Source organism: Peromyscus maniculatus, chromosome 5 (genome assembly GCF_049852395.1).
Source record: "Peromyscus maniculatus bairdii isolate BWxNUB_F1_BW_parent chromosome 5, HU_Pman_BW_mat_3.1, whole genome shotgun sequence".
In the NCBI taxonomy this organism is placed as follows: Eukaryota; Metazoa; Chordata; class Mammalia; order Rodentia; family Cricetidae; genus Peromyscus; species Peromyscus maniculatus.
In genome coordinates, this window is record NC_134856.1 from 56,691,844 (window position 1) to 56,713,117 (window position 21,274).

Consider the following 21,274-nt stretch of genomic DNA (forward strand, 5'->3'; position numbering starts at 1 on the left):
TAAAATGAACTTTCTCTTTGTAAATTCATCCCCCCTTCTGTGTGTGCCCATGTGTCTGTGTGTGTCCATGTGTCTGTGTGTGCAGGCACACATAGAGATCAGCTCTCTCCTTCTACCATGTGGGATCCAGGATGTTGCTAGGCTTGACAGCAAGCACTTGGCCTGCACTGAGCCATCTCATTATGCTAAATTCCTTGATGCCTCTTCGTTAAAATGGGCTGGTTGGACATGTCCACAGATTAGTGTGTCCAGCAGTCTGCTTAGACAGTGTAGAGCTCAGTGTTGGAGGAATTGTAAGAGCAGCTTTCTGAACAAAGGGGTGGACACTCAGTGACGTCAAGGCAACAAGTCTCGCTGGGACCTGAGGACTTCCCAAGGGCCAGTGCCCCTCAAATCCTGTTGGAGAGAGCAGGGCTGCTGCTGGCACTGCTGGTCCTTTGAGAGGTCTGGGTATCGACTTGGAGCGTGTCCCTTTGCTTGGATTTCCCATTCTTTTTGCACTTGTCCGATGCTGGAGAGGCTAAGAGTTTGAGGGTCTGACCCAGAATGATGGAATCCCAGGGAACCAGACTCTGGTAGGACCACAGGTCCCTGTGAACAGAAAGGCACCACCACTATCCCACAAGCAATTGGTAGGCTAAAGACCGGGTCTCCCAATCCTGGAAGACGGGGTCTCCCAATCCTGGAAGATGCAGGGCTGAGAGGTCCAGAGCCGCCTAGGCTGGACTCCACAGAGGGAAGAGTACTGCCTGGGGCCAGCCTTGGAGAAGGATGGTACAGGGCAGCGGGGGAGGCAAGCTTGAGGCAAGCTTCCAGGCATCTTTCTGCAGCCTCAGGAAGTGGAGGTTAGATGCTAGAGCCCCGTATACTGAGCTCACAAAAGACCCTTGGCTAGTGGGAGGGCTCTGTCTGGGGTGCCAAGCCAGTGGAGGAGATATTGCCCCCACCATATCTCACCAGTTTCCCACCTCACCGGAGGTGCTCTCTCTCACACCCGCCTCCCACCACCCTCTATATCCCTGTCTTGGTATTGACGCCCTTTTTGACCCCAGAATCTTCTGGAGTCCTGTCTGTTGATGTTTAACATGCCCCACTCCATTCCTACAGCACGCCCACCCTGTCCTGCGCCGCGGATCTCCTTCGGTCTTCACCTCAGTTTCATGGTCTCCCTTACCCTCTTACCTCCATGACTTTGGTCCGGTCTCGGCCCTATATTTAGGCAGAAATTGGCAAAGAGAATGGGCTGGGAGGTCATTTCTGTCGTCGTCAGCACCTCCTCTTCCGAATGCCTTTCTCTGGGGAGGAGAGGGAGGGGTAATGATGCTTCCCTTCCACCTGGGGGGTTGTTGTGGACTGTCAGGTAAGAGTGGCTGGGAGAGAACATTCCTAATCCCTCTCTGACCCTCAGCCATAGACCAGAGATTGGCAAGAACTCTCCTTGCCTACCCCGGGGCCTACAAATTCTGAGAGACAGGGACACCCTTCTTGCACCCCGCTTGCACCGTGCAAACAGTGAGCTCCCACTAAGTTGCTCATGATTCAGGCGACAATCCTAAAAGGGGCGCAGAGCTTTGGTGCGACCCTGGGGTGGGTTGTGCCTCTCTTGGAGGCTGTCTGGACGCAAACCCGGTGCCTAGGTTCCAGTAGTGCGGAGCCTCCAGGACCGAATGAACCCTGCAGAGACACCACAATCCCAGAGCTTGCTTGCAACCCAGATCCCTATCTCTCAGCTCCAGTGCGGGGATCGAAACCCAGCTCCAACAGACGGACGGCTCTCGGGCTATCTGCTCCTTGCTTAGTCCCTGTGCTTTTCTCCTATGGCCCCACCCCGGCCCCGCCCCTTCGCGGTCCCCTCCATCCCTTCCCCGCCGCATCGCCGCCCTACAGCCCCCGCGCTGTGGCGGCCGCCCGAGACACGTGTGCCCGCGCCCGGCGGGCGTGCGGGGGAGCGCGGCCACGCCTGGCCCAGCCACCATTTCTCTGGCGCCCACCGGTTCGAGTGCGGAGCCTGAAGCATGAGCGGGGACTCGGAGCGAGCGGTGGCCCCGGGGGTGGTGCCTGCACCCTGCGCCTCGAAGGTGGAGCTGCGGCTGAGCTGTCGGCACCTGCTGGACCGGGACCCGCTGACCAAGTCCGATCCCAGCGTGGTGCTGCTGCAGCAGGCACAGGGCCAGTGGCTACAGGTAGGGCAGCCAGCGTCCTGGAGCTGGGACCTGAAGAGCTAAGTGTGAGTTGAGATTTGGGGTGCCGGCAAGGGTGTCCTGAAACTGGGGCTGCTAGGGCGAAAGAGGAGGTGTCCACCTGCTATGAGAAGGGCGGGGCAGCAAGGGAGCAGCGACTGAAAGGGACCTTGGTGGAAAGTGCCCCGAAGTGCCGCTGAGGGGCTCAGGCTGGGACTGTAGCGCTAGCGTGAAGCGCCCAGGCTAGACTAATGAGCTCAGGAGGGAGTGCGGCTCAGGAATGGGAGGAAACTGCCTAAGGCTAGTATAGGGGCTGTCTAAGGTCACAGGGTCCCCCTCCATTGGCTGCCATGACTATGAGCTTCTCACCCATGAAGCAGAGGCATCTGAAGTAGCGTGGTCAGTGGCGTTAGGGCTGCTAGCTAGACCTCGCTGGTTGGGTAGAATGGAGCTGGGCAGGGCTGGACAGCGACTCCATCGTTCAGCTTCAAGTGGCCCTGGCAAGAGGACTGACTGCCCAGCCTGTCACCTGTCTTCTCACTGGGTAGGCGAAATTATTTGCATGTGGCTACCGTTAAAGACCGCAAGCCCCTCCCCGCTCCTTAATGCCCCCCTGCCGATCCAGATCTGAGTGCAGTGCCTCCAGCATGGGGTTTTTCCGCTGGACATCCATCAACCCAGGTTAGCCAGCATCTTCAGAGAAGTGAGCTTCGCTGTGCTCACTAGCTTTCATTAGCCCCCAGATCTTAGTTCTGGGCCAGTGTCAGGGATATTGCCCATGTTCTGTGCTGTACAAAACCAGATTCTCAGTCACCATCTTCCATGGGGTACTGGCTTCATCTCAGGAGTGAGAAACGGGCACACCTTAGCTGGGAGGCCTAACAGGCATAAAAGACTTGACCTGAGTCCCTAGCCAAGCAAGAGTGCTCCACCCCCACCCCCCCACCAGCAGCTCCAGGGCACGCCTTGGCTGTGGCAGTCATGTGTAGGAAACAGGGGAGAAGAGCCAGGAAAGAGGTATTAGACAGACCCTGTGACTACAGTGAGGCTAGCCCGGGAACCTAGGACAAGCAGAGGATCCAGGCAGTGAAGGGGTGGTACCTCACTTAACACCTGCTCTGCATATTTACTCTGGCATCTCGGGGTATTTATTTCTTAGGTTCTGGGGCTGAGAAATCTTGTGGTTCACTGACCTTGAAGACAAAGGGCCTGCCCCAAACCATGTGTTTAAATGCCTAGAAGGTCCTGGGAGGCTTCTGCTACTCCAGGCTGTTTAAGGATCATCTTGTGGCCCGGGTCTTCCCATTACATTTTGTTGCTTGGTCCGATTGCTGCCTGGTGCATATATTTCTGGGAAGGGCCCATGCAGACCCCTTTTTTATAGGTAGAAGCCTCTATGGTGAGGGGATTTGATAATCTATTAGCTAAAGCTTTTCATTGGTATATTAAGGACGGTGCTGAACTCAGTGGGAGAGGCTGGTGAACACAGGCCCCCCCAGCAGGGATATATCTCCTTGCCATTCAGCTGAGTGCTGGGTAAAGGTCTCCACACAGGGCTTGTCCTGCCCAAAGCTGGAATCTAATTCTGTCCCTGACATCTGGGTCCTTGAGCAGAACCCTGCTGGTCTCTGAGCCTCAGTTTTATCATCTGTAATGTGGGGATAGGCAGGCAGTGGTGGGCATGAGATGAGAGGATACAGAGAAATTGCAGCTTGTGACGGCTTGTTGCAGGTGGACAGAACCGAGGTGGTAAAGAGCAGCCTGCACCCCGTGTTCTCCAAGGTCTTCACTGTCGACTATTACTTCGAGGAGGTGCAGAAGCTACGGTTTGAGGTGTATGACACCCACGGGCCTAGTGGGCTGAGTTGCCAGGATGACGACTTCCTAGGGGGCATGGAGTGTACCTTGGGGCAAGTGAGTACCCATTACCTTGGAAGGGAGGAGGATAGGAAGAGCTTCTAGGGTCGGTGATGCCCTCAACTCACGGATTCTGCAGGGATGAGCATCTGGCCCTGCTCATCTCCACTTCTTTTTAAAAGCACTTGTTTGTTTGAGACAGCCCAGGCTGTCTTTGAAGCTGAGATCCTCCTGCCTCAGCCTCCTGAGTCCTGCTGTTATAGGAGTGCACCAGCACGTCCACCTTTTCTTATTAGTTGTGTTGATTGTTTTAGACAGTCTTATTTTGTAGCCCTGGCTGCTCCTGAGACTCATAGCGATCCACCTGTTTCTGTCTCCCAAGCACTGGCATTAAAAGTGTGTGCTACCAACCCTGGCCCCTTATCAATTTTTAACAACTTATTTATTTTATGTGTATGAGTGTTTTGCGTGCAGCTGTGTCTGTGTACCATGTTGCTCCTGTGTCCTTGGAGAACAGAAGAGGGTGTCAGAGCCTCTGGAAGCAGAGTTACAGATAGTTGTGAGTCTCTGTGTGGGTGCTGGGAGCCAAACCTGGATCCTCTGCAAGAGCAGCAGTGTTCTCAACTGCTAAGCCATCTCTCCTAGAATTTGTGTTTGTTTATTTTTTTTAGGAATGTGTATACGTGTGTGTGTGTGTGTGTGTGTGTGTGTGTGTGTGTGTGTGTGTGTGTGTGTAAAAACAGGATGTCATATAGCTCAGGTGGACCCAGAACACCCCATGCTGCCAAGGATGACACTGAATTTCTGATCCTCTTGTTTCTATTTCTCAATCACTGAAATTACAGGCACGCAGCACCGTACCAGTTTTAATATTTTTTGAACTGGGTTATATGCTCCTGTTTCCAGTAGACCTGCTCTGGCATGTCTCCCTCCAGCCCCTGCCCAGCCCTGCCACGAGGTCTTTGTACCCATTTCAGAGAAGTGTTCTCACATGAGTGAATAAACATACATTTTTTTTCCTTAAAAATAGCTAGGTGGGAACGTACCTCACTTGATAGAGTGCTTGCCTAGCATGCACAAAGCCCTGGGTTAGATGTCCCCAACACCACATAAAAAGAAATAGAGGTGAAAGAATCAGAAAGTTAAGGTCGCCAGGCACGGTGGTGCAAATTTTTAATCCCAGCACTCAGGAGGTAGAAGCAGATAGTGAGTTCAAAACCCGCCTGATCTACATAGTGAGTTCTAGCCAAGGCTATATAAAGAGATCCTGTCTCAAAAAGAAAAAAATTAAGGTCATCTTCAGCTATGTGGTGAATTTGAAACCAACTTAGATTACATGAGACTGGAGAGAGAGAGAGAGAGAGAGAGAGAGAGAGAGAGACTGGGAAAATACCTCACCTGGTAAGAGTTCTGGTCTCACAAACTCGAGGGCCTGAGTGCAAGTCTCCAGCTTTGAGGGATGGAGGCAGGAGAGTCACTGGAGCTTGTTGGCCATCCATCTAGCTCCAGGTTCAGTGAGAGAAACTGTGCACACCCACACATCCACGAACACACATCCACTCCCTCCCACAAACCAGGTATGGTAGGTAGTACATGCCTGTGATTCCAACATTTGGGAGCTGAAGGCAGGAGGCCAGGAGTTCAAGGCCATCCTCAGACACATGTCAAATGAAACCAGTCTGAGCTATTTGAGATCTTGTCTCAACACAAGAAAAAAAGAAAGAAGAAAGAAAGAGAGAAGGAAAGAAAGGAAACCGCAGCTGTAGTGTCTCTCACCTCTAATCCCAGCCCAGCAGGCTGAGGAAGGAGGATTACCACCAGTTCCCCATCAGCCTTGGCTGAAGATCCCGTCTTAAAAATCTTTTTCTCGCCCCACTTCCTCTCCCTTCCTCCCTCCCTCCCTCCCTCCTTCCTTACCCCCTGCCTCCCCAAACCACACTCACCCTACACACTGTTCTGCAACCTGGTTTTTTTTTTCTCTTCATGAGTCTTTCCACATCGGCACCCGAGCCTGATGCACACAGCTCAGTGACAATGTTTGCAACTAACATTTGAGGTTCTGGGTTCTATTCCACACAAGGGAAGGGGAGGTCTCCATATTTTTCCTTGCAGCCGGGGTTGAGGGGAGTAGTGCCTGAGGGTGTCCTGTCTGGGGGACTCCGCCTGCAGCCCGGAGCCGCTATCCTTAACTTTTCTCTTCTGTTGCCCATGTGACAAGCGCTTTCTGCTACTAGTTACTGTGCATATGCACTGGGCTGTGTGCTACACCCTTCCCAACCGGCCACAGGACGGCCTTTACATTCAGGAGTAGTTTATAGACAACAAAATGAGGGCGCGGAGATGGACGGTTTCATGTGACTGTCTACTGACTAGATGACCGTTTCTGTCACCCTGAGGCTGCCCTTGCCTGCCAGTCCCCTGGCTGTTTCTGTTCTTGAGTTTCCTGTGTGTTAACCACATGGCATGCTCTGGGTGCCTGATCCTCCATTCCAGCATCATGTGGTGACTCATTCCTGTCACTGCCTGGTCAGGGCTCATTCTCTTCAGATCTTTTTGCCAAGCCTGTTTTATACAGCAAAGACTGAGATGGAGTGGGGCACAATTCCTTCCAGGTTCCTACAGAAGATGGCACAGTCATAGATACCATCACAAAAATGCACCACAGCCCGGGCAGGACTTGAGCTACAGGAACATATATAGACGTATGTGGCCACATGCAGATGGGCACATACAGATTCTATACTTAAATACATCTTTGTGTGCTGTCTGCCCTGAATTCAGCTCGGCTACTTGTCAGGTACCACAGTCTCTAGCTCTTTCTACCATCATGCCCTGGTGTCCACCAACCAGTAGCAAATGTGAAGCAGACGGCACCCCTGAAAGTCAAGGTGATAGCTACCCTGTAAACAGAACCATCTTGAACCTTCACACACAGAACCACTGATTTCTCCAGGGAGATGTGAAGGCTGTTATTTAGACCAGGGCATGCTACCCAAGAGGGTTTACTCAATCTTGCCTCTTAGATCCAGTGAGAGCGGAGATAGGATCCTAGGGAGGCCGAGAAACGTCCTCTTCCTCCCTTCTCCCCGCTGACTTCCTTGGTTTCCAGATTGTGGCCCAGAAGAAAATGACGCGCCCGTTGCTGTTGAGATTCGGCAGAAACGCTGGCAAATCCACCATCACGGTGAGCCCCAGAGCCGAGGTCTTCCCTTCCCAGGGGCTTGGGGGAGGGGTGTCCTGGGAGGAGGTAAGTAGGGAGGCCTTAGACAGACTGTAGCCGTGGAGCTGCTAGGAGAGACCAGAGCCCCCTCAGGGCCAGTGGCAGCTGAGGCGAGAGGATGAGAGCGGAGGCCTGGAGCCCACAGACCCCATGTGACACACTCAGGTGATAGCCGAGGACATCTCTGGGAACAACGGCTATGTGGAGCTCTCCTTCCAAGCCCGGAAGCTGGACGACAAGGTGAGGCTGGGATCCATGCATGTGGGGCTCTGAGCCTCCTGCAGGCTGGCTCCTTGTGAAAACCTGGTTCCTGCTCAGCACTAGCCTCGAAGCTTCAGAAACAAGTGACGTGGTGGCTGTGTGTGGCATCCTTGGCATGCTGCTGTCACAGTCTTGGCCTAGTCACTATGTGCACGGTTAACTGTTACATTTTACAGTCATCGCCGTCATCACCTCCCACCACATACACATACACACTGCGCTGTGGGTAGAAAGCACTGTTCTGCAAGGCGTGTGGCATGTGGTCACCAAGCTACCTCTGGCAGGGTGCATGTGTAATGATGGGGAGGGAGGACAGAGCCTGGTTCATAGGTTCTTCGCATGGGGTGGGGGCTGACCCTGAATAGGTAGGTATCTGTCCCCTTTGAGAGACATTTAAGCCGAGACAATCAAGAGTGAGTGGGTGGGGTGTGAACAACCAGTTAGACTCCTCCAGGCGGCAGGAGTGAGGGTCAGCAGGGCGAGGGCTGGGGGAACACACCTGGGGTCCCCGTGGGCACTTCAGAAGCCAGTGAAGGCCCCACAGGGCGAGCTCTTCTCACTGTGGGCTCTCCAGGAATGTTCGCAACTTATTTTATGTCTGGGGAGATTGAGTCTGTGGGGAAGGGATGGAACACCGACTGCAGGGGCTGAAGCCGGCCTCCAGCCCAGAGCCGGCTGGCCTCCAGCCGTAAGGGATGGAGCCGTCCTCTGGCCCAGAGCCGGCTAGCCCCCTTGCCAGCACATCCTCTGATGCTCCAGGACCTCTTCAGCAAGTCGGACCCCTTCCTAGAGTTGTATCGGGTCAACGATGACGGGAGTGAGCAGCTGGTGTACAGGACAGAGGTGAGGAGCCCACTGCCTGAAGACAGAGGGGCTTCAGGGGTCCAGTGAAGTGACGGAAAAGGGCCCAGCATCCTCTCAGAGAGGGGACAGGGGGATACTCCGACCACGTGGCTGTGGAGTCTTTACCTCCAAGACCCTTGACTCTCTTTCGATGGATGGAACAGCTGGGTGGACTTGGCTTTCTGTCCGCCCAAATTTAGCGTGGCAGCTTTGTTGTTACCGTTCCTATTTTTAGGCATACCTGCTTCCTCCTGCCGGGAAACAGGATTTTAGTTACAGCAGGGAGAGAGTTTCCTTTTGAGACAAATTAATTTGAGTGAAGAGAATCTATTTAAGGAGAAAACAGCCCGGGAGGGGGGGGGGGGCTGGAGTGAGGCAGAAGCTATTAGGGTCAGGGGTGGAGGGAATGGAGAGCGGGAAGATCTGGGTTACACCCAGTCCTGTTTGGAGCCTGAAATGAACCTAGTCTCCGGGTACTCATCGTCTCCATGGGGCCGGGTACAGGCTGCCACTCAAGTGGCCCTTGGCAGCTGAGAGCCCTGTACCCTGGCTAAGGGACCCATGACCTAAGGACCCCATGGCTCCCCGGGCCCTAGCTCCCTTGGGGTTCCCACCCAAGTCAGCCTTTTCCGGCCCACAGGTAGTGAAGAATAACCTGAACCCAGTGTGGGAATCCTTCAAGTTGTCACTGAATTCCCTCTGCAGCTGCGAGGAGACAAGGCCTCTGAAGGTGGGGATGGAGCAGGAGACAGAGCAGGAAGTGAGGTCAGGGGTGGAGGGGGTGGGGGAGTGGGACATAGCCATAGGGTGAGGCCAGAACCCATGGGCAGGTGTCCCGTTCTCCGTTCTCCGGGGAAGGGAGTGATGAACGAGAGCCTGGCCGGGGCTGGAAGGGCCGCAGGTCCTCTGAGCAACGGTCCACTGAGAGGGAGACCTGGCTCCCCAGTGCCTGGTCTGGGACTATGACTCTAGAGGGAAGCATGACTTCATCGGCGAGTTCACCACCACCTTCACAGAGATGCAGAAGGCCTTCGAGGAGGAGCAGGTGAGTTGCTGGCCCATCTCGGGCCGCAGGTTCTGACTCGGTCCAGTGGGTCTCTGGGAGGCTGGTTATTCTACCCCACCCCAGCGAAGACATGAAGGTGACAGAGAGCAGTGACGCCCACCCCCGTGACTAGAACAGGGGCCTGCGAGCAAGTGGCCATGTGAGCAACCATGTCCATTTGTGTGTCAAGGTGGGAGGGGCACCCTTCCCGGGACCTACCTAGCCTCTGAAGCCGGGTGGGTATGGTGGGAGAGTTGCCTTGGGCTCCTTCTTGGGCCATGGTGTCCCTCAGGAAGATCTACGGGCTGACCATGGTGCCAAGGCTGCAGTGTGTGCAGGGTCTAACCCGGGCCCCTTCCTTGGTCACGGTCTTATCTACATGGCTCCTTTGTGTGCTTGAATGCTCCCCTTGTGGAATGAGTATGTCCCCACAGAGGCCATCCCTGACCCCCATGGGCAGCATAGGCCTTGTACTCACTGCTGGAGATAGTCTTGTGGAGTGTGAGGTCACCAGCAGTGCTGGGACTTTCAGGGGCTCCTGGCCCCTCTGTGGGAGAGGCCTGGGATACTACTGCTCTGGGTGGAGTTTCTGCCTGTCCCTGTCTCTGTCCCAGGCCCAGTGGGACTGTGTGAATGCCAAGTACAAACAGAAGAAGCGCAATTACAAGAATTCTGGGGTGGTGGTCCTGACAGACCTGAAGGTGAGTGAGCCTCAGTGTTGCCCGGAGCCCCTAGGGGGATGAGTTGGTGGGATTAGCTTCTCCACGTTGTCAGATGGTTCTCAAAGATACAGTTCTGAGGACTGGTGGGCTTCACTGTGGGATCTCGAAATACCTGGGAAGGGGGAGGGAGGAGGAAGATGCCCCCCCCCAGATTATAGTGCCTTGGGGAGAGATGCCCAGTAGGCTCCCTCCCCCACTGACACAGGCCTGGGTGGAGCAGGGTGGGGTGAAGGGTCATGAGTGGTTTTGCCAACGGCATTGCCTGGAAGCTCCACAGGGTCCACTCCTTCCTGGATTACATCATGGGTGGCTGCCAGATCCACTGCACGGTGAGTCCATGGGTCCTGCCCTCTATGCTGCCCTCAGCCAACGGGGCAGGACTTCTGTCAAGCCCCTGGACCCCAGTCCATGTACAGAGAGTGGCAGGTTCCTGGGCACTGTTCGTTTTTTCATCCACATTTCCCTGTGTCTTTCCCTTTATGCCGACCAGGGATAGGATGCAGGAGTTCAGGACCAGCCCTGGGCCACCGTCTCATGGCAGCATCCAGGGCTTACCTTCTGCAAAATCACAGGGTCAGGAGAAAAACAAACAGCCTTAAAGAGGAAAACAGGAGTGAGCACTTGGCTAACAAGGGCTGCAGAGTCCAGCTGGCTTAGCCTTGGGCAGATCACAGACAGAAGTAGTCTGGACAGAAGGTCTAGGGGAGGCCGTCACAGACTCTGCTGCCTGGGCTGCTGAACAGAGCCACACCCAAAGTGGCCTTGAGGATGACGAGGCGGAAGGCACAGAGAGGACTAGGCTAAGAGAGCAGTAGTTGGGAAGAGTGTTTGCATGGGCCTTGTCCCTCTGAGTGGAATTCAGCTCAGAGATTCTCCCAGAGGATAGGGTCAATGTCATCCTGGGATTCCAAGATGATACTTATGGTTTTCAGGGTCTGAGTAGCTCCCTCATGTCCTGGGGGAACGTGAGTCATTCCAGTGAACAGTCAAGTTTGCAAAGAGCTGGCGAAACTGAGATGCTAGGCTCCTGACAACAAGCTGGGCTTGGGTACCCCCTGCCTGTCCAGTGCAGGTGCACACTGAAGCTCACCATCCTGGCCCTTGCAGGTAGCCATCGACTTCACAGCCTCCAACGGTGACCCAAGGAACAGCTGCTCCCTCCACCACATCAACCCTTACCAGCCCAATGAGTACCTCAGGGCACTGGTGGCTGTGGGCGAGGTCTGCCAGGACTATGACAGGTGGGGCCCCACCCATCTCTCTGGGCCGAGTTGGGCTTGGGGGCTTTTCTGAAGTGGTGCCGTGATTGACACATGACGTGCCAGAGAGGTCAGCTCCAGCAAGAGTGGGAACATCTTCGCAGCAACCCAGTGGAGGCAGACAGTGTACCCACCAGACAGCCATCTCAAGTGACCCCGGCAGTGGGTACAGAACCTTCAGGGGATGGGGGTGATGTGTTACATCTCTAACATGGCCACACACTGCTTCACTGTGACACAACCTGGGGATTGATTGGAAATCGTTTTATAGAGCAGAAAACACACTCACAGAGGTTGAAGTGACTATCTAGGCAGAGGCTAAGTGCAAACCCAGGTGGCTGGGGCTCTGAGATCCTCACCATGGCCCAGATCCCCACCCAGAGCCCCCTGCCCATAGATCCCCCCCTCTCTGTGGGGAGAGCAGAGGAATATAGTGGGGTCAGAGTTGGTTCCCTTCAGGAGACACCACCTCAGGCCAGAAAGCCCCCTAAGCAGGGTCTTCAGGCCTGGAGGGAAGAACCTGGGAGCAGTTTCCATCCCTCTACTATCAATTATACCGTTTCCTGCCTGTGCTCATGATGGTTTTCAGCTCAGTGCCTCTGTTTCCCCGATGTGGCATGCCTATGACCCCTATTCCTGGCCCAGCAAGGCCCAGGCCTCCTAGTCTCTGTCCAGTGTCTACCTTGACTCGCCTTTGGGGGCCAGGTGCCCGGAGTTATCAACTCCACCTCTTTTCCAGTGACAAGCGATTTTCTGCTTTGGGATTTGGAGCCCGGATCCCTCCCAAGTATGAGGTAGGAGGGCCCTGGGCTTGGGCCCTATTCCTACGCCCGTGCATCTGCCTAGGCCTCTAGTGCCTTGGCCTCCCCAGGCAGGAGAGTCCTGGATACAAGAACCCTGGTTGCCACCGTTCCCTTTCGGGATGGGGGTGGAGGGAGGGGAGACTCTGGCCAATGGTCCAGATGGGCACCCCCCATGCTCCTATCAGAGAGACTCGGTGACAATTCAATACTGCTTACGTATAAAAATGTGGCAGGAGAGGGGATTTATTGGTTAATGTACCTTAGAATATGTAGTTATTGTTGGGTCCAGGTGCCAAAGTAATTGCCCAACATTCGTCTATCTGTCTGCCTCCTTCTTGGCTTCCTCTCTCTATAGAGATCTTCTTACATGGGCCCCAAGAGCTACAAACCATTCTTCTCCCAGTAAGTGGGAATAAGTGGGTTCTGGGAAGGTCCTGGCTGACTCTTGTCCTCACCTAGGTGTCCCACGACTTTGCCATCAATTTCAACCCTGAGGATGATGAATGTGAAGGTAGGAGCTGGTGGTGGGTTTGGTGTAGCCGTATTTTGGGCCAGGCTCACTCCTCTCTCCCCTACAGGAATCCAGGGCGTGGTGGAAGCTTACCAGAACTGCCTGCCTAAGGTCCAGCTCTATGGCCCCACCAACGTGGCACCCATCATCTCCAAGGTGGCCCGCATGGCAGCAGCTGAGGAGCGCACAGGGGAGGCCTCTGTAGGTGACTGAGGACAGGGACTGCATGCATCCAGCTGTGGAAGCAGTTAACTGTGTGTGTAGTAGTGGCTAAGAGCCAGGGAAGCAGCTATTTGGGTACAGTCCAGTGCCAAGGCAGCCAAGCAGTGTGGGGCTGGATGAGGGACGAGCTCAGCTTGTTAGCTGTGGCTCTCTCAAAGCCCCAGGCAGTCAGTGTTTATTTTGGGCAGAGGACTGAATGAATCACTTCAAAATCAGCCCTCAGCTGTCAGGAACAGACACTGGTTTACCTCAGTTTCCCCTGCCTCCTGTCCCTTTGCACCAGACGGCAGGAATTAGATAACTGTTGAGGCATCCTCCGTGCGCATCTGTAGCATTTTCCTTAGGATTACGTTCTGCTTTGTAGCCCTGTGTGTGTTGCTGAGACTCGGTTGTCCTACTGCTTCCTTTTGGCTTTTCATTTTGGAAAAGAACGTCATATTTGCAAGGGACCAGACTAGTGCATGACTCCTGGTCTCCACTTGGTCATTGTATTTACCAGTTTGTCCCTCTCTTCCTTCCCTTCTCCCTCCCCGTTCCTGGTCCCTTTTATCCTCTCCTCCTTTCCACCCCCTCCTGCCCCCATCCCTTCTGTGTATGTTCTAAGTGTCCTTCTGAACCATTGGAGAGGCTGTAGCCTAATATCACCTTCCTCCTTAACTATCCACATTTCCAGTATCTGCAGCGTGGCTCCTCTGTATACCACGTGTCTGGCAAGGCAAAGAAGGCAGTCCCTCCTGCTTTCTAATCCTCCCAGGTCCACATTCTTACCTGTCTCCAGATCCTTCCCAGGTGTGGTCTGACTCGGGGTCTTCCTCACTTTGGCATGTTCCTATCATCTTGACCTCTGTAGATTCTGCTTTGGACCCCCATACTCTGGTCATGAGTAGTCCTGCTGCCCACTGCATTCTGGGCTGGGGGAGGGTGCAGAGGCCAGAAGCCTAACTTTTTTTTTTTTTTTTTTTTTTGAGCTGAGAATCGAACCCAGGGCCTTGTGCTTACTAGGCAAGCGCTCTACCACTGAGCTAAATCCCCAAACCCAGAAGCCTAACCTTTGTGTAGGGACTGTGGCACACTACAGGCAGTGGAGCCTCTCCTGGCTGACATTCAGGCTTCCTCTCTGCTCCAGGAAGGAGGGGCTCCCACAGGTATCTATCATCCAGGGTTCTAGTCGGGTGCTGTCCAGACTGGATGTGGTGAACCTGGCCAGTATGTCTTCTGATCAGGGTTCCCCTTCTTTTGCAATAACTTTTATGCTTTTTGTTTTCCTTGGAAAAAAACTTTTTTAAAAGTTGAAGTCTCAAGCCAGTTGGTGGTGGTGCACGTCTTTAATCCCAGCACTCAGGAGGCAGAGGCAGGTGGATGTCTGTAAATTACAAGCCAGCCTGATTTACAAAATGAGTTCCAGGACGGCCAAGGCTACACAGAGAAACCCTGTGTGGGAAAACCAAACCAAGCCAAAACAAAACAGCAACAACAGCTAAAAGAGCCGAGGTCTCATAATGTTTTCCAAAAGTAAGGAAATTTCAAAGTGGGACTTGCCTGCAAGTCTGCTGACCTGAGCTTGGTCCCCAGAATCCACATGGGGGGAGGGGCAAGCCAGAGAGTTGACCCCTGGCTTCCACGTGTGCATCACGTACAGTGATAATCTATTTTTTTATTTTAAAAATAAGAAATCACAAAATGACTCCCATAGATCCATCTCCTGCTCAACAAATGCCCCGTCTGTCTCTTGCCTGAATTTAAACATTTTCACTCGAGTTAATTTTGGACTTAGAGGAAAGTCACAACACCACTCTGTTACACCCTTTTCCAGGGCCCCTTTATGGCACAGGCGCTCTGCTTCATTTGGCTTGTATTTTGTAAAAATTTGGTTTAGCTATTTTGTTGTAATAAAATACACACACCTGAAAAATTATGACTATTTTAACTGGCCAGCTATGATAGTGGTTCTCAACATGTGGGTCACGACCCCTTTGGGGTGAAATAACCCTCTCACAGGGGTCGCCTAAGACCATTGGAAAACAAGATAATGATTACATTATGATTCATAAGAGTAGCAAAATTACAGTTATGAAATAGCAACAAAAAATTTATGGTTGGGGGTCACCACAGCATGAGGAACTGTATTAAAGGGTGGAGGTGTTAGTGAGGTTGCTAACCAATGAAAGTTTTGAGGACATTCACACATTCCTTCCCTTCTCCCTTTTTGCAAATAACCTGAGTTTCCTCCTTTTTTTTTTCTTTTTCTTTTTTAACTTCACAGGGAAACTCTATACCTGCTTGCTTATGTGTTTTAAGTTATGCTGTTAAATACTGAATGGTGCTTTTAGAAATGCCAGTTCTACTCACACATGCATTTCATGGGTGTACATGTGTGCGCACACATGCGTGTTTGAGACAAAACCTTGCTGTTTAGTCCAGGCTGACTGTAAAATTGCGGTTCTGCTTACCTTAGCCTCCCGAGTGCTGAAATTACAGTCAGGTTTATTTTGTGTTTGTTTGTTTAATCATTGAGACAAATCTTGCTGTGTAGCCCTGGCTAGCCTAAAACTTTCTATGGAGACCAGGCTGACCTCAAACTTGCAGCAATCCCTGGCCTCTGCCTCCTGAGTGCTGAGATTCAAGTGTGTGCCACAGTGCTGGCGAATTACTGGTGAATTCTTTCAGAGCAGATTGCAACTCTGTTCCTCAGACATCAGCATATAGGGACACCCTCTTCTGTGCACCGAGATCACCCTCTTATGACCACAGCATGAGCGTCACCTTCAGGACACCTTCATTTGTGTTAGGTGTTGGGGCATTGAGCCCAGTTTTTGCACAGTGGGCAGAAACTTCACTGCCAGCCTAGGAAAGTTTTGTTTTGTTTTTAGTGGGGATTGTTTTGTTTGTTCATTTGAGACAGGTCCTCACTCGATAACGCAGGCTGGCCTCGAACTCACTATGTAGTCTGGGCTAACCTTGAACTTGCAGCAGCTTCCCTGCCTCAACCTCTTTAGTGCTAGAATTACAAGTGTGAGCTACCACCACATGTAGTCTCTATCTATCTATCTATCTATCTATCTATCTATCTATCTATCTATCTATCTATCTATCTAGTTTTTTTGAGACAGGATTTCTCTGTGTAGCCCTGGCTGTCTTGGAACTCACTCTATAGACCAGGCTGGTCTTGAACTCAGAGATCCAGCTGCCTAACATAGTTTTTTTTTTTTAATTTTATAGCTTCTATTTTTTAAAATTTTATATGTGTGGATTTTGCCTATATGCAAGTCTGTACTCCAAGTGTGTGCCTGGTGCCTACAGAGGTCAGAGGGCATCAGCTTCTCTGAAACTGGATTTACAGATGGTTGTGAACCCCTATGGGGATGGTGGGAATGAATCCATGTCCTCTGGAAGAGTAGCCTGTGCTCTTAACCCCTGACCATCTCTCTAACCCCAACTGTCCAAGTGTTTAAACAATTTTTGTGATGTTTATTGTATGCGTATGAGTGTTCTCTCTGCATGTGTGTCTGTGCATCATGTGCCCACAGAGGTCAGAAGAAGGGTGTAGGATCTGCTGGAACGGGAGTTATAGATGGTTGTGAGCCCCCATGTGGGTGCTGAGAATCAAACCCAGGTTCTGAGCCATCTTTCCAGCTCTGTTGTCCAAGGTGGGGTCTGTTTGTTGGTTGGTTGGTTGGTTTTTTGAGACAGGGTTTCTCTGTGTAGGCCTGGCTGTTGTTTGTTTTTTTAAGACAGGGTCTCTATATGTATTCCCGGCTGGCCCAGAATTCAGAGATCAGCTCGCCTCTGCTTCCCTAGCACTGGGATTAAAGGCCTGTACCATCCCACCTGGCTGGGTGTAGTATTCTTGACAACGAGAATGGACTTCTATTTGAAACAAGTCCCCCTCTTGTCATTCTTGAAGCATGGACAGGGCACCCTGGTATGAGGGTGTTGGAGCCCTCTTCACCCGGGAGTCCTCCTCTGGTGTCAGACCTGGCTTCAAGCCCTGCTTTGGTGGCCTTGTCTGTAAAGTAGATTCTCAGTGCCCCTCTCGGAGTAGAGCACTGAGCTTTACCCTGCATAGTGGCCAATCGGAATTTACCTTTAGGAGTGTGATAAGTACTGTGTTGTGCTTCAGCAAAAACAGTTTTAGAAAATCCTGGGCGCTGCAGAGCTACCCACAGTAGGGGCCCCTCCCGGTGCGGGCTGGAGCTGGAGGTGACGTGTGCGGCTTGGGAGGACCCAGAGACTAGCACCCCCACTTCTTCCCTGTGCCTCCAGCAATACTACATACTCCTGATCCTCACGGATGGTGTGGTAACTGACATGTCAGACACTCGAGAGGCCATTGTCCGCGCCTCCCATCTGCCCATGTCCGTCATCATCGTTGGGGTGGGCAATGCTGACTTCACTGATATGCAGATCCTAGACGGCGATGATGGAGTCCTGCGTTCCCCACGCGGGGAGCCCGCGCTCCGTGACATCGTCCAGTTTGTGCCCTTCCGTGAACTCAAGAACGTGAGTGCCTGGGAGGGGGGTGGCACGGAGGGTTGGGCCCTGGCGGTGATACCCGCTGCTCCATGCCTACGTGGCTTTCCTGCTCAGAATGTGGCCCCATTCTGTGTGTGTGTCCAGCCAAAGAGCAGCCCCTAGGGATGGTTCCCTAGTCAGTCTTTTTTCTCCAGCCTGATCAGCGGTGAACTTCTGACCATGATATCTATGACACCAGGTGGGGGGATTCCTGTGGACCCAGCACACAGCTCCCCATGGTCACTCCACAGTAAACACATCACATGGATTCTCTCACACATGCACAGTTCATGAGGGTTGATACCTGGCCCCACTTCGCCTTCAGTGCGTGCCATTTCCTGTTGTGCCGGGAGAGATGAAAGGGCTGGGTGGGGACCCCAGCACAGACGTACCGGGGACAGAGTGGGCACCTCCATCAGCTCTTGCTATAACAGTGAGGGGCTTGGTGGTTGCATTTTCAGTCTGTGTCTTTAGCGGAAGCTCAGCTGACTGCCAAGTCACGTGTCCCTTAAGTGGATTTGAGTCCTGGGACTATGACCCAGATAGGGGGATGAGGCTATAGAAGGCCCTCAGATGTAACCATCTTGTCTCTGTACCCAGGCGTCCCCTGCAGCACTGGCCAAGTGTGTGTTGGCCGAGGTGCCCAAGCAGGTGGTTGAGTATTACAGCCACAAGGAACTGCCTCCACGCAGCCTTGGTGCCCAACCTGGAGGGGCTGGTCCCAGCTCAGCACCATGAGGATGCCAGGCGAGGGGGCCCTGAGCAACAAGTCCTCCTGCAGCACCCCCAGAAGCTTATCACCTAGCCCAGGCCCCAGCCCTACTCCTGTGTTCTGCTGGTCTGGGCCGGTGGCCTACTCCCCGAGATGAAGAAATCCAGGCCTCATGGAGTGACAGGAATCAGCAGCTCCCCCATGCCTGCACCTCCTCTGCACCCAACAGGCATGGAGCAGGGTATGCTGAGAGAACTGGAGGGGCCCTGACAGCTCAGCTGTGGAGTGCCTCCCTGGGTGAAGGGGTGGTGTTGTTTGATTCTGCGGGGAGAGGCAGTACCCCAACCCTTGAGGACACCTCGGCCTAGGCACGCTGTCCCATAGGTTTCTCTGTCCTGTCTGGCGTCACCCCCACCTGTGCCCACACGTGAGACCCTGGGGCCTGCAGGGTCTGCGGGAGGTGGCTTTGGGTCTAATAAAGTATCCCTTTATCCTCACATCCTTGTGCCTTTCTTGCTTCAGGGGATCTGGTGTGAATGTCCCTAGAACCAGGCTCATCAGGTCACCCACAACAGTAAGGATTGTGGGCCTGGTCTTTAGGTCCCCTCAGCCAATATCTGCTAATGTGTCAGCAGTCCTGAGTGACTTTGGCTGGCACTCAGGATTCACCATGTGCCACAAGCTGTCGGCTGAGGGCAGCTTCCACCTGTCTGAGTGGGGGTGGATTTCTAATTGAGATTTCCTCTCAATTATCTTATCTGAGAAAAACAAATTGTCCCAATCCTGAATCAGACCCACCCACCTATCAATCTATCTATCCACTCTAGGGTTTATTTTTAGCTACTGATTCATCTCCCGTTAAGCCCAGATAATAGGCATCACCATGGTAACCTGGCTACGATTCCGGAAGGGCCGGTGGATTTTGGTCTCTTTGGGGACAGAGAGGACACCAGAGGAATATACTATCCATGGGTATATGGGGAGGTAGAGCCCCGGCAGGGTGAGAGGCTGTGGGCCCAGGGTGTTACCCCAGGTCAGACCCTGACCCCACAGTGCAAGAGCCCAGCAGTTCCTGGAAATCTTGCTTGAGTTCTTCGGTGAAGCCAACGGGCCTGGGATCCTAGCAGCAGCAGGTGGTGGAGAAGGGGCGTGGTTTATGCACGTAGGAGAGTCAGTGCAGTGGGCTTCGGAGAGCTGCGGGCCAGAGAGATGAGGAAGGAACGGTCCTTCCAAGAGTCGGTCCTTTCATAGAAGTATCAGCTCTCATATCACAAAGCAAGAAGGAGCTGAGTTTCTGTCAGCACTTTCGGAACCTGGCCCAGAAACGTGTCCCAGGCTCTCACTTCACAAAGAAATCAAGGCTCAGACCAGTGGAGGGACTTGCCTGCGTCAGACACGGATGACGGCGGGGCCAGGGCATCCTTGCTTCGCAAAGTTCCTGTTTTCACCCCTTTTGCTACATCAAAGTGTGTGCCATTTGGTGTTTGGAATCCAGAGGAGCTTGTGTGAACTGAACCCCTGACGAGGCAGCCAGAATGTGTTCCCAGGTATTCAGAACCTTCCTCACTCTTGAGCATACCACGTGGGAATGACTCTAGGGCCTCGGGTGAAGAGTTTCCAAGTTGGCTGGACTAAGGGTCCTAGAGTGGCCGAGAGCCCCACAGCCTGCCCCCTGGGACCTGCCCTGGAGGTAGACTCCGGCATGCTGTGGGATCCCCCTGCTCTTCTGCAAGCTGGGAGGCATCTGCTGGTCCAGCTGCCTGGCTCCAGCTTCTAACGCCTGTGGATTTGTATCAGTATTTGGCCTGAGATAATGCCTCTCCATCTGAGGAGGTCTGATCCTTGCTCCTTGTCTGCCATAGATGAGTAAGGCTGCTTAACAAGGCTTTGAGTTTATTCCACTGAGAGGTGGGCTTATATTCTCTTTCCGAACTTGGTTAGACTTGGGGGTCCAATGTAACTTCCATAGCTAAGCCATAAAAATGCTAAATGCTAAGTGGTCCCTCCCAGTATGGCTACATAGTAAGGCCCTGTCTGAAAAACAAAACAAATGCTGGGTGGTGGTGGTGCATGCCATTAATCCCAGTAGAGGCAGGCAGATCTCTGTGAGTTCAAGGCCAGCCTGGTCTACAGAGTGAGTTCCAGAACAGAGCTACACAAGAAACCTGTCTCAAATACTCCCCCACCACCACAAAGACCAAGTACTGTCCTGCTCAATAAAGATGTTAGCCCTCAGGGGCCACCACGCCAGGAACAGCCCATGGCCTGCGTCATAAGCCCCACGCCCCAGTGGGCTCCCATCCTGCAGTGACTACACAGCTAAAAGGGTAAAAGTACCTCGGAGGGGCCTCGGTCCCCCTCTCCCAGCCAGCTAAGACTCAGCCTTGGCTGACGTCACTGATAACAGAGGAAAGACATGAAGCAGAGCCACACAGCTGGGCAGGCAAGACGCCTGTCTTACAGAACTGATTGAGAGGATCCATGTTCCTTATGCTCTGAGCACCATGCTTCAGCTTGACCTGTCCTGCCCTCTGACACATGGATATGATCATATAAAGTAGGAGCCCGCATGTGTGGCAGTCAGCCTGGTAGGGGGTACCACTTTCTTCATCTGAAGGAACAGCTAGCCAGAGTTTCAGCCTTTTTGTTCTAAATGTGCTCCCACCTCAGTCTGTCCCCTCCTATAGGGGGGCTCTGTAGGGCCTCAGAGGCCAAGCCAAGCTCTGCTTTGCTGGATTACGGCCCATTCTCCTCCTTCCCCGAGCCAGGCTAGGCGGGATGGAGGGGGTGGGAAGGACTAGCCCCATCAAGGCTGTTCTTTCTCCTGCTGCTGAGAGGAAGTGCGGGCAGGAACCTGTGACTAAGTGCCTGTAATTGGTGTGGGGGCTGCGGAACTGTCAGACAAGCCCCACGCAGTCCGGCCAATCACGTGAGAGCTGTGAGTGAAGCCGGTCCCTGCTCCGCTGCCACCTGCCCCTCGCCTGTCCTTTGGCTGGTAGACACCCCTCACTGGTGGGCAATCCGCTGGCCCTGGGGGTGTGTCCTCCCCCCACCTCTTCTCCCTTCTTTTCCCCTCCTCCACTCGCCAGATCTCAGCCGCCTGCACACGGTGGGGTATTCCTCCCTT

At 53.3% G+C, this 21,274-nt stretch overlaps 1 protein-coding gene and 1 non-coding gene across 3 annotated transcripts; one reads left to right on the forward strand and one right to left on the reverse strand.

Annotated features, from left to right (window-relative positions):
- Positions 1-1,856: 1,856 nt before the first annotated feature.
- Cpne7 (copine 7) lies at positions 1,857-18,639 on the forward strand. Of its 2 annotated transcripts, none has more exons than XM_042277825.2 (15): positions 1,857-2,183; positions 3,912-4,094; positions 7,147-7,221; positions 7,423-7,497; positions 8,278-8,361; positions 9,002-9,091; positions 9,308-9,406; positions 10,021-10,107; positions 10,398-10,457; positions 11,236-11,369; positions 12,127-12,181; positions 12,650-12,701; positions 12,769-12,902; positions 17,187-17,423; positions 18,036-18,639. In XM_042277825.2, exons 1-15 carry the CDS (start codon positions 2,016-2,018, stop codon positions 18,171-18,173), a joined length of 1,671 nt encoding a protein of 556 aa, XP_042133759.1. In that variant the 5' UTR covers positions 1,857-2,015; the 3' UTR covers positions 18,174-18,639. The 2 variants fall into 2 exon arrangements, with proteins under 2 accessions (XP_042133759.1, XP_042133760.1); XM_042277826.2 differs by lacking the exon at positions 1,857-2,183 and adding an exon at positions 2,459-2,724.
- Positions 13,884-13,959, reverse strand: Trnat-agu (transfer RNA threonine (anticodon AGU)). Its single transcript has one exon. It is a non-coding gene; the product is annotated as a tRNA-Thr (tRNA).
- Positions 18,640-21,274: the final 2,635 nt, after the last annotated feature.